This window comes from Bombus fervidus, chromosome 15 (assembly GCF_041682495.2).
Source record: "Bombus fervidus isolate BK054 chromosome 15, iyBomFerv1, whole genome shotgun sequence".
Lineage (NCBI taxonomy): Eukaryota > Metazoa > Arthropoda > Insecta > Hymenoptera > Apidae > Bombus > Bombus fervidus.
In genome coordinates, this window is record NC_091531.1 from 174348 (window position 1) to 192532 (window position 18185).

The 18185-nt window shown below is 32.4% G+C and overlaps 1 protein-coding gene across 1 annotated transcript; it reads left to right on the forward strand.

Annotated features, from left to right (window-relative positions):
* Window positions 1–15373: 15373 nt before the first annotated feature.
* LOC139994749 (general odorant-binding protein 56d-like) lies at window positions 15374–16998 on the forward strand. The gene is made up of 5 exons (XM_072017662.1): window positions 15374–15530; window positions 16082–16157; window positions 16231–16322; window positions 16569–16677; window positions 16798–16998. The coding sequence occupies exons 1-5, from the start codon at window positions 15483–15485 to the stop codon at window positions 16881–16883; spliced, it is 411 nt and encodes a 136-aa protein (XP_071873763.1). The 5' UTR covers window positions 15374–15482; the 3' UTR covers window positions 16884–16998.
* The last annotated feature ends 1187 nt before the right edge of the window (window positions 16999–18185 follow it).

The following is an 18185-nucleotide window of genomic DNA, read 5'->3' on the forward strand; positions in this document are numbered from 1 at the left end:
GAATACTAAGGTGGAACTAGGCGCGATTAAACAAGAAATCATTACTTTCAGAGAGTTCAAATATCTTCAACGTTTCTTTTATTTTAAATAACTTTTTTCCTTGATCTGTATTGCAAAATAGAGTTTTGAACAATTCGATAAAATAATTAATACATTCTCAATTGAAATTAAAATAAAAATTGAAATATTTCATATATTATGTGAATTGTAAATTCTCAACGAGAAAATCGCAGGGTTACTAAATCTATCACGCGTTGTAATCTATCAACTTGATCAATTGGATCGTTAAGCCCTACTATTTCGTTATGGTTCTCGCGCAGTATAGTTTGTTTTTGATCTTGTCCAAATACCAATTTTATTTGAGGGAACCTAGTTGTTAGAAACCTTAACATGAGTTGAATGTTAACTTTTTCTAATGTACCGAAGCTATTGTCATTTATTCCTATATGCAAGTGTCCAGTCTGGTTAATAAAGTGTTTAGTTAATTGATGCAACCAGTGCTGTACGTTAAAGTCTCCTAATTCGGTCTTTGTAATTTGTTTAAAGTGTGGTCTGTTAGGTTTTTTTGAATTATTGGAGCTGGGGTGATATTTGTTTTCCAGTCGATATATTCGTCGTAATAGTTCGGGTTTTCTAAGCCAGATTGAATTTCTCCATTGGTGATAGGATACAATCGGGACAGAGCGTCTGCACCTGTATTTTCTCTTCTCTTTTTGTATTCTATTTTTCGTCTTCGGCAATGTTTTATACCTAGATGTCGATACGTTCCTGCTTTTTTTCTTTTTTTTTTTTTTTTTGTCGCCATGAATTATCGCTATCTTCGTTATCTGAATCCCATGTAGACCGAGATTTTTTTTTCTCTCTTTTTTTTTCTTTTTTTTTTTTCTTTGTCTATCGCTTTCTTCACTATCGTCATTTATAAAGTCTTCGTAACGCGTAGTTCTGGCTCTAGTGCTTCGTCGTACAGACCGCGAATCTCCTTTTCTACTACGTCGTTTTACGTCAGCAAAAGTGCTTTCATCAGAAGATGTTATATGGTCATCAAAATATTCTTCTTCTTCAGAACTCGTACCTTTAAAATCTTCGTCACTTTCAGTATCATCTTCGCTGCTTATATCGAGACTATTCAGCTTACGATGTTTCTTACGCGACAAGAATTTCTTTACTGCTCCTTTGTGTTGTTCTTCTTCTTCCTCATCAATACCATCCTCACATTCCATCTTATACTCTTCATCGCTCTCTTTTTCTGATTTTTTGTCAATGTCATCTTTACCTTCTGGAGCTTCTTCAATGTTTGATACTTCATTCTTAAAATGCAGCTGCGCTTCTTCTTTTTCCGCATTCACTATAGTTGCAATGTCTTTTCCTCTTCCTTGATTTCCAGCTCCCTGAACTGCTTCTACTTCGTCTTGGATTGCAGCATTGATCATGGCATCATAGTCATTAAATTTATATTTGTTAGCGGATCGTCTTTCACGTAACTGATATACAGGCTCACTTTCTTCACTACTAGATGTTTCTGTACTTGTCGAAGATGATGCTGATGAAGATTCATTATCAGATTCTTGGCTAGAGGCTTTTGATCCTTTCTGATGACGTTGTGATTCATTTTTGTGAAGAACATTATCTAGACTTATACCAACAAATGCTAGTCTCTTCTTTCTTAAAACTTCATTTTCATGTCTTTTCGTCAATTGATCGTACATTTTTAAGCTGTCTCTTAATTTAATCACTAGTAAGTTGTGCTGACATGGAGGACAGAACCAATCACCCTCTGGTATTAACATGAGAGCAGGTCTCAAGCAAGAACAGTGCCACCCTTTATCACAAGAATCACATAAAAGCATCCATTCTGGATGATCTGCCTTACCACATTTTTGACAAGCATACTCATTATCTGCCTCTTCAACATCACTTTGAGCCTTTTGTGCAGTCCTTGCCCTTCTTAATGGCTCTGATTCTTGATCTTTTTCAAGATCACTTTCGGGCGAAAACTCATGATCGCTTTTAAAAAGCACAGATCCTTCGCTTTCTATTTCTTCTTCTTCATCCTCTTCTTCATCATTCTCATTTTCATCATCACTACTAGAACCTGAAGAACTCTGCCATGGATTTGCTTCATTAAATTTAGCAGACATTTTCTTCCTTTTCCTTTTTCTACGTTTCTTTTTAGATTTCTTTTCTTTCTCTATTTCTTTTATTACTATTTCCTCTTCGCTTTCAAGCTTTGGTTTCTTCCGCTTCTTTCTTTCATTTTTATTTGATTCCTTCTTAGATAATTCACTTTGTATTACTGTTAACAATTCATTAACTGTAGAGTTGTTTAAACTTTTTAATTTTTGTATTAAATTGTACTTTTTAGGCTCACCAATGAATGTCACAAAACTAGCTATTTGCAATAAATGTTCCCCAGGATAAGGATTTGAATATAAATATCGTAATGCATTGAGATAATCTTCTCTGTCTGTGTTGGAGATCATAAGATTTGGCATATATGAATCTAATTCAACAGGATATGGAAAATATGCATTAAAATTTTTGCTACATTTTCGATGGGAACTTTTGAAATTTTCTATTTCTTTATATAGTTCTAATACATTTTCATCTACAGAAGTTCTAAAATATAAATAAGTGTCATTTACTTCATCGTCATTTCGTATTTCTGGATAAACACATAAGAGAGCTTTCTTTTGTACTCTATAAAATACTTTGAGCATTTCAACGTGTTTCTGATATATGAACTTTTGTATAGATTCTTTCATTATTTCCATTACATTATTTAATAATTTGATTTCAAAATTTTTCCAAATAAATGCCTGTTTCAATAATATTTCCTCGTCATTTGAACATAATTCATCACAAAATGTATTAGAATCTTTCATATATTCTGTGAGATGAGAATTCAATTCTTCTAAAATGGAAACATCTGTGCTATTTTGAACATTATTTGAGATAGTTATCAGAGTATCAGCAATTACATCACTCCTTTTCTGAATTTTTTGTTCTGAGTCTTGTTTCTGCATTTCATTATGTACAGTACTTCTAGAAATGGTATCTTCAGAATGTACATTAATATTCACGTAATTATGATGGAAAGATTTTTCTGTAATTTTACTTTGAAAATTATATTTTGTAAATTCAATAATCATATCAATATTAGAATTTGATAAATCATCTTCTTGTAAATCTGATAAATCAACTTCAAATATCACATTTTCATTGTTTTTCTGCCAGCTGGAAGGATTATTGATTGAGGCATCCAATGTAAAACTATGTATAATTTTGGGCTTAGACACATTGTACGACATGATTGTAGTCTCTTCTTCAATCCTTCGTCTATCTGCTTCTTCTTTAATTTTTAATTGTGCTATTCTTCTAGACTGCCTTACAGGTGTTTCATCTTGAGTTAATCCTGTTTGTGTTTCAGGAACAATATCTCTACCTACCTCTAGGCCCAACACCATTTTTCTTTTCTTTCGTTTTTTCTCAGAAGTTTGAATACTCTGAAATTCAGAATGTTTTGGTCGAGCTGAACGTCCACTTCCTCTATAACACCTTCGTTTTCCTCTAGGACGTCCTCTTGTTTTCCTTCCAATTGCAACCGAATGAGTAGTACTTTGGTCATCGCTGACATCCGTAACTTCTTGATCTTCTGACTTTTCAGGACTACATTTTACAGCCTCGTCTTCTGAACTTATTGTTACAACGCGATTTTCCTCCACAGATTTTCGCAATTGCTTATCAGGTATTTGTTTCGCACGTAATTTTATTCTTTTACCTCCTATTATTTCTTCATCATTTTGTTTTGCAATTATATCTTCAGAATTTGATTCATGGGAACTATTACGTCGCTTATGGGATACTCTTGGTGATTCAGTGGAATCCAGTTTCCATCCATCATAAACAAGTTCAGATACGGGTTTAACCCGTAAGCCTATTTTTGGAGTAGAGATATCACTCTGCTCGTTATCGTTTAATTTTTTAAATGTATCATCGTCAGTACATGCTAAAGGATCCATTTCCTCGGGAACTGTACTGAATAAATTTTCATTGTCTACTTCCATTGAATCGTCAGATGATACAGGGACTTTTTTCACTTCGATACTTTGAATTTCTGAGCTCCCTTTTTTCTCGTCATTTGTCATTTGGTCAACACCGGTTGCTAAAGCCGTGCTCGTGAGCGGTTGGTCGGTTTCGGTGTTGTACCTTAGTTCCATAGCCTTTGCAAGGCCTCGTATTTCTTTGGCTTGACTTCTATCACAAGTTTCCACGAATTCTTTTATATTCTTAATACTTTGATCAGTATTACTTTTAAGGTTTCTGAACTCGTGAGTAAGTTTTGAAGTTGTTCAAATATAGTCATAAGTAATTCACTCTGCTTTGCCGTACTCATGTCAGTTGGATTCATCTTGATAGACGCGATATTTTCGGAAGAGTCACTATCTTCAGAACGTATTTCGGGTTTAGAATTTCGATAATATGCGAAAACCAGCTTACCGAGATTCTTCGTAGATCCTTCTTTTGATCAAAGAGGTGACCGTGGTCCTTCGCTGTAGAATCCGTAGACTTCCCTTTGAAGTTTCCTCTTGATGCGATGAATGGATCGTGGCAGGATCGCCAATTTTGTCACGTCGGAGGCACAAAAGATCGCGAAATTAACAAATCGCAGGTGATGTCCTCGTGCCGCGGCACGAATGAAATGATTCTTTCACAAATAGGGTGAAGAAAATAGAATTTGATACTGTTGAAGTGATCGATACTTCTGAGAAAACTCTACATCTAGTCTTCGGCTTTCACAAGGCGCCGATGTCGTCTATAGCGCATAGACAAAAGAATGCGTCGACGACCGACGATAAGCGGCACACGTGCGACGTCCTTTTTCGGCGTTCCTTTAGTCATAGGGTAACACTGCTAGCGTGCGGATCTGGACCAGCTTACATATATTCCTACTTGTATTTACACTTCTATATTAAATTATATTTTCTACCTTACAATCTATCCACACGTTTCTTTGTTCACACATCTAATAACCTCAACAGATACGCAAAGATCAAATTTATTATAGAAAATCCAACTGAGTGACGGTTACAACAGATAGATTCGAAATACTATAATAGACTGTATTTACGCTCGTTTGGGAAGGTCGCTCTACCGAGGATCTAGTCCCTTTGGAGGGGGTCTCGTTAGTCTATTGTTTCAACAGATGTGGTATTCAGAGTGTTCGGTCTATTTATTTACTAATCAGATGATTTCCTTGAGTGTGTGACACTAGCGTCAGTTCTTCCATTGAAGTTTATCTCACAGAAGCAGACTAGACTTAAAAATCCGGAGAAAGTTCAGCGATCCTCTCATACTGAGCAAAAAGTACAACTTTTAGACACGTACGAAAGTTCAGAGAGAGTAGGGAATGTACTAGACCGCAAGCGCTCTCGAATTTCGACCTTGTTGACATCGACGAAGATTGCTAAAATACCGCCTGATAAAACAATCGTTCCATCTCGCTCCCATCTGACATCTTCAGTTCAACAGAAATTGCCTACAGCGACTTCATACTACAACAACACACGCCGCAACACCGTATAATTGAATCACTTTTTCTCTTTACGAATACCGTAAATGCTGCAAATTATGAATAGAGGGTCCAACAATTCATTTCGATACAATGAAATAATGAAAGATATTGATTGTCTTCAGTAAAAACTGGGTAACAACGCATACGGCATTAACAGCAACGACGATATTAAAAGTACTTTTTTAGAGGAAAGATCACCTTCCAAGAATTACATCCAACACGGTAATCAGACCTGACACCCCTTCTTACACAGAAACAACCTAACGAATTAACATAAAAAGGAGCGTGTCAGGTGTATAGGGTGTATAAAAGGTCATCAAGCCGCATCAAACCTTTCAAACCACACTAACAGTATCAAAAAACGTAAGTTTGATTCAGCCAAAAAAAAAAAAAAAAAAAAAAAAAAACGTAAACATTAGTCAGAACGAACCGACAACAAGACACATTACCACTCACAACAGATTCGCAATATTAGAATCTACAGACAATTCTATGGACATAGTTGAAACATCAACAATTCAACATACACAAAAAAGTCCTCCTCCCCCACCAATCTTCATCGAGGATATTATCGACATTCAAATAATGATAAAGTCCATCGAGAAAGATATTAACAAAGAGGAATACATACTAAAAATTAAAAACAATCAGGTTAAAATCTTGCCAGCCAATCCAGACTCCTACAGAAAAATAACAAAGTTACTAAACACTCTGAACACAAACTTCCACACATATCAACTGAAACAAGAAAGACCTTTTCGTGTGGTACTACGCAACATCCACCACTCAGCTAACCTAGAAAGTAACGAACATTAGTAGTATAAGACACAGAATCACAAAAAAAACCCACTATCCTTATTCTTTATCGACCTTAAGCAAGAACCAAATAACAAGGAAGCCTATAGTATCAATCTTTCAATGAACTCGGTAGTAAAAATTGAACCACCTTTTGTAAAAAAAGAGATAGTTCAATGTAAAAGGTGCCAAAGGTACGGCCACACGCAAAAATATTGCAACCACAACCACCGCTGCGTTAAATATGCAGGTATTCACCGTACAGATCAGTGCACTAAATCATCAGAAACCTCAGCGAAGTACATCCTCTGTCAAGGAGAGCACCCTGCGAACTATAAACGTTGCACAGCCTACAAAACCCTGTATAATAATAAGTACCCCATACCCAGAGTTAAGGACTTAACAAACCAAGCACTTAATCCACAAAAATTCACTGCCCCTTCAATCTCTTACGCACAGGTAGTTCAAGGAAAGTAGTGTTCCCAGTTCACAAGACACGGATAACTTCAATAGACTTGAAAAATTAATCGTCAAATAAACAGAGCAAATGAATAACTTCCTATCATTACTTACAATCATCGTGGACAAATTATCACGCTTCGACATAAAATAAAACCAATACGTGTAACTTTTTGGAATGTTAACGGTCTAGCTCAGCATAAATACGAACTAGAACTCTTCCTAAAACAACAACAGATTGACATAATGCTCATATCTGAAACTCACTTCACCGATAAAAATTATCTGAAACTAAATGGTTATAACTTTTACCATACCCAACATCCCAGTGGTAAGGTCCACGGCGGCACCGGAATTATCATCAAGACGAGCATAGAACACTATGAGCTTCCATCATTCCAGGAGGACTACGTCCAAGCCACAAACGTAGCGATAGAAGATTGGCATGGTCCAATCACCGTATGGTCCATCAATAGTATATTGTCCTCCTAGACATTCTATTCCCACAGAAAACTTCGATAAATTCCTCGAACACCTGGGCAATAGATTCATAGCTGCAGGAGACTATAACGCTAAACATACGCAATGGGGTAGCAGACTTATCACAGTAAGAGGCAAAAGCTTTTGAAATCCATAAACGCCAACAGACTTAACTACTTCAGTACAAACGAACCCACTTACTGACCCACTAACACTAACAAACTACCTAGCCTATTAGACTTCTTCATAACCAAAAACATCTCGCCAAGATACATCCAAATCAACTCTTCAGTGGAACTCTCTTCAGATCATTCACCCGTCATAGCAACAATAAACTCAACAAGTATCGAAAACCAACCTAATGGCTTTATTTATAACCAACTCACAAACTGGCAGCTCTTTAGAGAAGTATTCAATCATTCAACATCAGCCTCAATATCCCTAAAAACCAACGAAGATATAGAAGCACACACGGAATATATAAACACCAGCATAATAAACGCAATTTGTTCTTCTACCCCTAGTGTTTTGTCAATAGACATGAATAACCCCATTACATAATAATAATAATCGCAAAAAACATAGACTTAGAAGAGTGTGGCAAAATCATAGAACGCCTGAAGACAAGCGTAAGCTAAATAACGCAACAAGAGAACTAACCAAAATCCTTAAAAATTACAAAAATGACTGTTTTCAAAAATATCTTGCTAATCTGTTTCCCACAGCTGACTCCCACTAATCACTATGGAAAGCATCCAGGAAACTCACTCGTCCTCCGCAATCCCTCTAATTCGCTGTCCGCAGGGTGGATGGGCGCGTAGTCCTGTACAAAAAGCCAACTTGTTTGCAAGTCTCCTAACTAATGTCTTCAAACCATATTCCTCCACTATTGCCGCCGAAATAACGGAATACTTGCACTCTTCCTTCCAGATGTCTCCTCCTATTGAACCTTTCTCATCTCCGGAAGTTATAGAATGAATTCGTCGTCTAAACCCCAGGAAAGCATCGGGACATGATCAGATAAGTAACAAAGCTATCAAGGAGCTTCCCATAAAAGGGATTGCTCTCATTACCTCTATTTTTAATGAAATTCTTCGTCTTGAATACTATCCTAAGTCTTGGAAAATATCATTAATTACTCTTATCCCTATACCTGGAAAACCAATACAGGAAATTAGCTCTTATCGCCCAATTAATCTTCTACCCACTTTGTCCAAACTATTTAAGAAGACGCTAACGAAACAACTCCTTCCACTCTTAAAGGATCTGAAAACAATGCCAGATCATCAATTCGGCTTTCGAAAGCGACATTCTACGATAGAGCAAATTCATCTTCTAATTCATAAAATCAGCCAAGATTTACAAAAGAAAAAATATTCCTCTGCGGTATTCCTGGACATTCAGCAGGCGTTCGACAAAGTGTGGCATGAAGGACTTTTGTTCGAACTAACGAAAATCCTACCACACACCTACTACTCTATCCTAAACTTACATCTAACCAATAGGCAATTCATGATTAAATACATAGATGCCATAACCGCAACATTCCCAATAGAGGCTGGTATACCCCAAGGCAGTGTACTCGGACCTCTGCTGTTCACCATCTATACTGCCGACCTACCAACCTTAACAGAGATAACCACAGCGACATTTGCTGATAATAGCTTTATTAACATTCCACTCAAACCCGATAATTGCCTCCTGAACTCTCCAGCGAGGTCTTGACTTTATGGAAAAGTGGTTCCACAACCGGCGCTTCAAAATAAATAAAAATAAATCCAGTCATATAACTTTCACGCTGCGATAACAATCCTGCCCACGGGTAACCATAAATAATTTTCCAATTCCAAACAAAGATACAGCCAGATATCTGGGCATGCTTCTAGACAGAATAATGACATGGTAGATAAATCCAAAGAACTGAAAACAAAACTAAAAAAAATTCTATTGGCTCATTTGCAGACGCTGCAACTTAGACATGCAGAGTAAAATAATGCTATATAAAGCCATATTAAAACCTGTTTGGACCTATGGGATCCAACTATGGGGAACATAAAATTCTCCAACGATTCCAATTAAAAACTCTAAGATCCTTAATAAATGCACTTTGGTATGTTACCAACGAAGCAATAGCGACCTTAAGATACCCACAGTTAAAGAAGAAACATCCAAATTCAGAAACAGATATAATACAAGAGCTAACAACCACCAAAACCCATTAGTTACCCAATTACTTGACACGACGGATCAGATCCACAGACTAAAAAGACAATACCCTTTAGATTTAAGCATTAGATTCAACTAGAATCAAACATACTATAAACTCTTATAATCCAAGTTACAGTACCACGCCAAAATAATTTACTTATGATTCTCAATGAGAATTGATTGTAAAAAGTCTACCAAATAAATTTTTTTAAAAAGTACGATCTCATCAGCGAGTTACACAGCGTCTTTACGATCAGTGAATACTCTACATTTCAACAAAGAGTTAGTTGAGTAATACTTGCACTATGGATAAGTAAGTCGAGTACGACTGAGACTTTGGAAGGAAGCACATTTGCTACCCCGTTGACCGTGGATTTGTTATTGAACCTAAGATCCTTGTCATTACCACGAGTGTGTAATTACCACGGTTACTTGTCAAATTCTGTAATAACCATACTTGTACCAATAAACATTATCTCTATTGTACAACAACGATGGCTAATTCGAGTGAAGATTTGTTACACGCTCCTAACCTTAATAATAACTCGACATATATATTAATTTATGTATGTGATATATGTGACGCGGTAGTTTTTATGCGCTATCTTAATTTATGCGGCCATATGTATTTCTGAAACTTATATGGACTAGCTTTTACTTGCAATATTTTTTCTTTTATGCTGACAGATTTTATTTTTACGATTTTCATTCGTGTAAAACGAATCCACATGGAACGGATACTCCACGTAAATTGATGGACGAGAGTGTTGACCTTCTATTAATACTCGCCTGGTGTCAATCGAAACATTAACTAGAATGGTTTAACTGAACACAAAAAGGAATTAGACAATTAGATAGATAATTACGTAAATAGGAAAGATATCTTAATCGAAATTGAATGTTTTCGAACAAAATAGTCTATGTCATATTTTCTTATAACTTAACACTGGATCATTATGTAAATACATATTTTTATAGAATTTATAGATATAGTTATGTGATATGGACAGAAATTTTTCTGTCTGCAGGAGATTCTAAAAGTATAGTTTTTATTTTGCATATTTTGTATATCGCACATGTTTTGTTTATGTCCATACAATTTGCATATGTGCATATTTGGTTGATGAAGAAACGTCTTACAAATATGTACATGACTCAAATATTATACTTTTCGAGTTATACATGTTTAAAGAAAATGTTTGTATAGTTCGCCTCGTGCCTCAATATGCCGGTGCATGTCTTAACGTTGAGCTTAGTACTCGTTCGAATGTAAAAGATATTCTTCGAATAGGCTCAAGTTTCTTTCATATTTTTTCTCACAGATCGTATACATTGTTTACTCACGTTGAACACACAATATATTTTAGATGATCCCACAAAGAAAAACCTTATAGATCCATCTTATGGTGACCCTCACGATTGGTTTGTGAAAGATCTGTGAAGGAATATTTTTATTGCAAAACGGAAATGAGGAGAGTACTTCCAACAGTTTCTTCCTATGACATCTTTTACTTATGAATGTGTAGATACACATTAGTATTAGCAGGCATTTATGAATTAACCTGTATAGAAAATACAACCGGTGATTGTCATTTTTGTAAACAGTAACACACGCATAAACATTTTATAACTCATATAAATATTTGACTTTTTTCAAATCATAAATTTTGAATTGTATTATAAAAAAAATAGTGTAATTTTGTAATATAGTGTTATTACAAAAAAAAATATTAAGTTTAATCGATAAGAAGCGCAATTTTATAACCGATAATTTAAAAATAATCAGTTGCAACATACTATAGTTTAAATTACAACAAATAAATTCTTTTGCATGTATTTTGCATATTTCGACCACAAAGATAAGAAAAAAAAATACAAAAGTAGTACCTTAATGTTTTTCCTCTTCCTTCAGACGATAAGTTTTACAAAATAAAAATTAAAACATTTGTACTTTTTAATATTTTTTCGATATAAGCAATTTAACAATTTTTTATAGAGCTAGAGCTGTAGCGACTAGTGTATTAAACAATATATAATCCCATTTAAAAAACTATCGATAATTTTGAAATCTTGAAAAACATAACCATGAGAGAAACTTTTTGTTTACCATAATATTGACTATTTCAAATCAAACAATTTTTTCTTTGACATTTTTGCATCAATTGCATTAATTATTAAGAGTAGCAGAGATATCGCCTTGTAACAGAGTTAGTGTGACATAGCTTGTATATTAAAACTCAGGCTATCATGGACAAAATTTCATCCCATACGAAGTTTGTTTTAATACTATTGTCTCGTTATATCATCACAATGTTATTAATAACCGGAATAAATAATTTTTCTATTTTTAACAATAAAACATTTAATTGCAGTCATTTAACTTTATTGACTCTGAAATAAAAAAATTAAAAATGTTTTGGATTGATTTCCTACGATGATAGCTTTTAAGGATTAATATGACGTAAATTTTCGTCTGAGCTTTATAATTTAATATTGACGTAAATACGTACAATTATTAATTTGCAGTATAAATTTTAGTGTTTCAAGGAAGTAAGGGTACAAAAGATTAAATATTATGTGAAACTATTTAAGGGAGGAAATATAGAAAGCAAACCAATTTCTATATTTGTAATGTATAATATAGAAATATGAAAAATATAAGCTTATGAGTAGCTTTAATATATACTAATTATACATACATAGGTATGTTGGTGTTCATATGTCAACGAAATTGTCCTACACACAGTCTCAAAACAATACTACATGCTATTTCTTAGACACAAAAATCATATCTCAAAGTATATATATGCACATAAATTTTATTTATATAATTTTATATATTTGATATTAAATATATAATTTTATAATTATATAATATATATAATATATATAATAATATATAATATATAATATATATAATATATATAATATATATAACATATATAATATAAATATATAATTCGAAGTGGCACGCTTTCAAATGGGGAACGTATCCTATTAATACTTAATACGTCAATGCCGTCAGTAATCAGCTTTAACTAAAGATGATTTTCTATGAAAATTTCAATCTATAATAATATTTCGTTCGTTTAAAAAGTTAATAAATTAAGTTAATAAATTAATTCGCCAACTTTCGATAATATACACTTGTACTGTGAAATATAAAAGGATGAATATTAGTGATAATAAAATCATTTTTATCAGTCATTTGTATACAGAAGAAACGGTTACGTACCGAAGCAATAATTTCTTAGCTTTATCTCTAATGTTTTATAAAGTACTTATAAATTTATAATTATAATTATACTTTCATACTACACATGACTAATATATCATTCTGTAACGCAATGATTAAACTTTTTTTAATGTTAGTCCATGTATGAGCATAGACGTCCTAATGCATCAAATAGTTAAAAACCTCAATATTGGTGGTAGCATTGCCTTTTGTCATTGAAAGTAATTCCATTTTCATATCCCGTAAATTTATTTTAATGCAACAGAACATTCTGGAAGACATCTTTGACGAAATAAAAATCTTAATGTTGCAATTAAATCACAAATTAATTATGATACTAATGTTTCGTTTAGGCGAAAGAGATTCTATTAGGGAGATTTTATTAGATGAAGATCAAAAATTATTCATAAAACAATAGAAAATTAGAGAGTAATAACGATGATAATTAAGATAAAAACATTAAACTTTGACCTATATTGACTTCACATCAAAAAATATATATAAATCACACGTGCGATAACCTTGCTCGTGTCATTAGATAAAATACTTTATTCATTGGAAATTTTACCAGAAAAAACTAAACTAAATATCAATATGTTTTGTGTATAGAAAATGACAATTGATGTATACATAATTTTTTAATAAAATGCATTTAAAAACTTAAGAAATAAAAATCTCTCGCAATTAAAAATTTGAATTCCCCAAATTGTAATAAATATGTACTAATATTCGTAGCTTGCAATAGGCATTATCATAATTGTAGGAAACGTGTTGTTCTTATAGAAACAAATTCTGAAAGAAATGGTTTTCTATCATAATATTTAAATGTAAATTTATTATTAGTTTTTATTTCACATAATAATTATTTAGTTTCCTCAGTTTATCCTTTTAGTCACTTCTGCGTTATTTTAATCGATTCGATGAAGAAATAGAGATGACATTCTGCTTCATAGAACAGCGTTTTATATAAGACTATCGACATAGTTTCATCGTATCAATTTTTGAATTGAAGGTTCTCATCACCTTCTTATAACAATAATTTTCTAACAATTCTAAAATTATTATAATAAATGCAAAATTCGTATTTGAAATTTTGTGGTTTGTAGTTTAGTGCAATTGATTCAAGAAACTATTTAAAACACATGTCCATTACATTGTGTATGGTCGTTAATTATTCTCTGTTTTTTTGGTGCTTGCTCAGCCATAAGGCATTAAAAGTATTAAAAATATAGCAGTATAGCCAGATCATGCCACCTGAAATTCATAAATGGCCATTAAATCATCGAGGAGTTATAATTATAGCACAGCTATATATGTATATGTTTCATTATTATCGTAAGTAATTGCAAGTTTATAATTCGTCTTGTTATCTCGACGAGAATGGTAAATCTTTCTGTATTTTCCAATTGGAGAGAACGAAATAGTTTATACTGTATCATCACATTTATCATTTCTCCTGTGCAGCAGCTGACCCTCGAGAAATCGCGTCGAACTCGCCTTATCGTTCTTCAGCTTGAGTCCTCCTGCATAAAAAAAAATATATTATTATTCTTAAACAAAACAGAAAAATTCTTTTTGGTGTTATTCAGTGCATAGTTCCATTCGTCCTTATCAGTTACGAGTTTAATGTCGCATAGCAACAAGAGCTATCCAATTCCCAATATAATTACATGTCAGCGTAATCAGGATTGAATTAATGTGAAATATTCTCTGTCAGCACCTTAACCTTGCCCTTCCATTTGTTTCAATTTATAAAATCATTGACTCACATTTAGTATAATAACGAGAAGTATGGAAATTCATGTACTACCAACACCTTGATCATTCGCCCATTTAAATTTTATCTAAGTGTTATTAAATATTGTTATGTCATTCAGAAAGGTGTACTGTACAAGAAATTGATATAGGAAATCTGTCGATTGTGATCATTAAGTATTATGATTTGTAGATTTTGAAACGGACTTTTGCAAATGTATTGATTAATGATATATACTTATATTTTTCGCTGAATCACCTTCCTTTTGGAGATAGAACATTTTTAATGATTTGTTGTTTTTTCAAGCATATTGTGTGATATTATAATATTGATTGCTAAAAACTGTAATTTATAGACAAATATTATATATATTTTTTATATGAACATACTATTGATAAAGGAACTAAATTATTCTAAATTACATATTGTCCAAACTAAATGTTGTTAATCAAGTAGCACCAAGTGTATTAATCAATCAAGTATTAAACTTTCAAACTTAAAAATTTTATGTCTAACTACAAATTTATTTATAAATTTACAAACAGATGTTTCTACACTGAACATTAATATTTATGTGTTTAGAGGTACGAATCTTCAAAAGATGAGAATTTATCGATCTATCTCTATTTATCCACGTCATCATTCTATCTAAGAATAACCACTTTTTTACTCTTGAATGTTTCAAGAACGGAACGAATTATCTCGATATATCTTTGTCCTTTTTTAGATATCAATAAGTACTCTCTTTTATTATATTCTGGTAGATGACCGGAGGCGAAATATCGATGAGCTTTCATATGAGAAATACAGCAGCATTTGCCAATACCCAATGGAGGGAGAAATCATGGGATGTGCCATCGTCAATGATTGTAGCTATAACTATAAAAACTCGAGAAACATTTAATGCGTATTCAGTTCATAGTGAACATTCGTACAGACCGTGTTTACTCGAGCTCCTCAACAACTCCTAAAGAAAGATGCGCTCGCCCGCTATCATCTTTGCCTTCTGTCTAGCCGGTGCTTTGGTAAATTTTGAAATCTTTTACTCTTCTCATCTTTTCTGTTATCATTTTAACTGCAATTTATTTAATCTTTTTAATAAATTTTTTTCGTTTACATATAATATTATTGTTTTGAATTCTCTGAATAAAGATATCTTTATCGTAGTCGTTGTATAATGATTTTATTAATTTTAATCGTGCAACTTATCTGTCTTACGTCCTGAAAATGATTAAGAAGATTTTTAATTGAATTAAACAATAATTTCGGAGCTTGTTATTATATGACTAAGGCGATGTATAAGAAAGAACTCAGTGACTGCAAAAACAAAATTGCGTTAACATCAAGGATAAAGGAAATATAATAATTAAAATATAAAATTTCTTCTTTTTGAATCTGTTGAAGGAACTGATAACTCTAAAAAGTTAATTGTCATATCAAAAAGAGAAAAGAAAGAATTCATATGTGTATTTTATACTTACAAACTGAAAACATTAATCATTTAAACTACTAATAACATTTCACTAAATATTTATTTATATTTCAAAGTCTTTACAATATATACTAATATTTTCAGGCGCTCACAGAGGATCAAAAAGCCAAATTGGAGGAATACAGGACAGCCTGCACCACAGAGAGTGGTGTCGACCCACGTAAGTAGCAAACAACGAAACAAATTGCGAACAATTGAACAGAGAACTTTAATCAATATTGTTCGATTTTCAGAGGTGGTAGAAAATGCCAAGAAAGGCAATGTTGCTCAGGACGATGAAAAACTTGCTTGTTTTTCCTTCTGCATGCTGAAGAAGATCGGAATCGTAAGTAACGAAATTGTCATAAAAAGTTCAATTTAAACTATTTCGCTTTAATTAAAAAAGTTTATAAATGCATGGAAAGGAAGTGAATACATGGAAAAATTTGAAATCAATTTCAAGACTTATATATTGATTAAGTGTCTCTTATTACTTTGTATAAGTTATAATCTGAAATCCTAAATTCTTTACATATGATATCCTATATATAGAAGAAAATAAAAGAAAAATATTTTTATTCCTGTTGCACAGATGGACGAGAATGGAGACATCAAGGAAGACGTTGCCAGGGAAAAGATGGTAGTTGGCGGATCGCCCGCGGACAAAGTTGATAATGTGGTCTCCAAATGCAAACACACCAGTGAGTAGGACATCGTTGTTAAAAATGTTAACTCTATCTTAAATATTAAATAAAAGTTTTAGTAAAGCATTTACGATATGAACAGGATTATTTAATGATTTTTATTTTTTGTCATTACAGCTGGTCCCAACAAGTGCAAGAAGGCTGGTAACTTGATGAAGTGTTTCTTAGAGAACAAGAGCTTCAACGTACTTGAAAGCAACTAAAAATTAAACTGTTGGAAGAAAATGATTTAATTCGTAATTCAACACATTTCGTATTTTAAAAAACACAAAATATTTGTAGATTTGTATTAATAAATTATAATACTTTAACACTATTGTTTGAGGTCTTGAACCTTTGTTCATCTATTCACTCAGAAAAGCAAGTTGTTTCTCCATTTTACTCACGTGTCTCCAACTGTAATATGTCTTATGTAATTATTTATTTCTGTTTCGAAATTTATGTTAGAATATAAATCATTCTGCTAATTATGGAAATGGTTATAATGGAATAAAAAACAGAAATTAAAATTTGGATCCATAATTTAAATATTGGCATTTTATTGAAATATAGATAAAAGTATAACTCTCCTGTTTTTCACGATAAACACAATAAATCATGACACAAAGTTCTATAACATATAAAATCTATCTTATATTACATTTATGGTGTTAAATCTATGCTATTTATATGCTTAGAAATATCTGTATTTGAAAATTGTAAATTGTAATTCTAACACATATTTTTAATGAAATGAATAAGTATTTATTTGAACAACATGGAGATTTAAATTATTCTTTCCTATTCCCTTGTATTATATATTACATTTCTCACTCCTTACAAATAAAACTTCCTATGATTATATTTCTAATATAATTTCAAGATTTTAATATCAAAGTGACATTACTTTCAGTTAGATTACACAAGTACTATTATCTTACTTCAATTGAAATTAAGTATTATAGTTACTTAGTTTCCGAATACTTTTCAAGAGAATTTAAATTATTAACAAATAAATAAATTTAATCCATATAATTACTATAAACTGTTTAATTAAGCATTATTTATGTTCTTACTTTAGGTTTACTCAAATTGAATGTAATATTGTTGTTTGTGGGTTAAAGATTAAAATTTTTATTTATTTGTAAGAATAAGATTTCATAAACCAGTGTGCAGTGAACACTTTCATAGCCAATGGTTTTAGTAAATTCATTGTTTATTTATAAAATGTAGAAAAAATAATTTCGAGTCAACAATAACCAGATCAATAAAGGTCCCCGATCTCGGGAAGGAAGGTAACAACGAACTATACAGGTGGTTTCAAAAATTGAATATGCTTTTCTCAATCCACCTGCACAGCTTCGCCCCCCCCCCCTTATTATTATTTTGCGGATTTCCCCAGTTTGTATATTTCGAATTTTGATCACTAGCTAATATATAATAATGATTTATATTATGAAGATTCAGATAATTAAATAGAATATCCAGATCTTCAATAAAATCTCCTTTATCAGAACCAAGAGCGT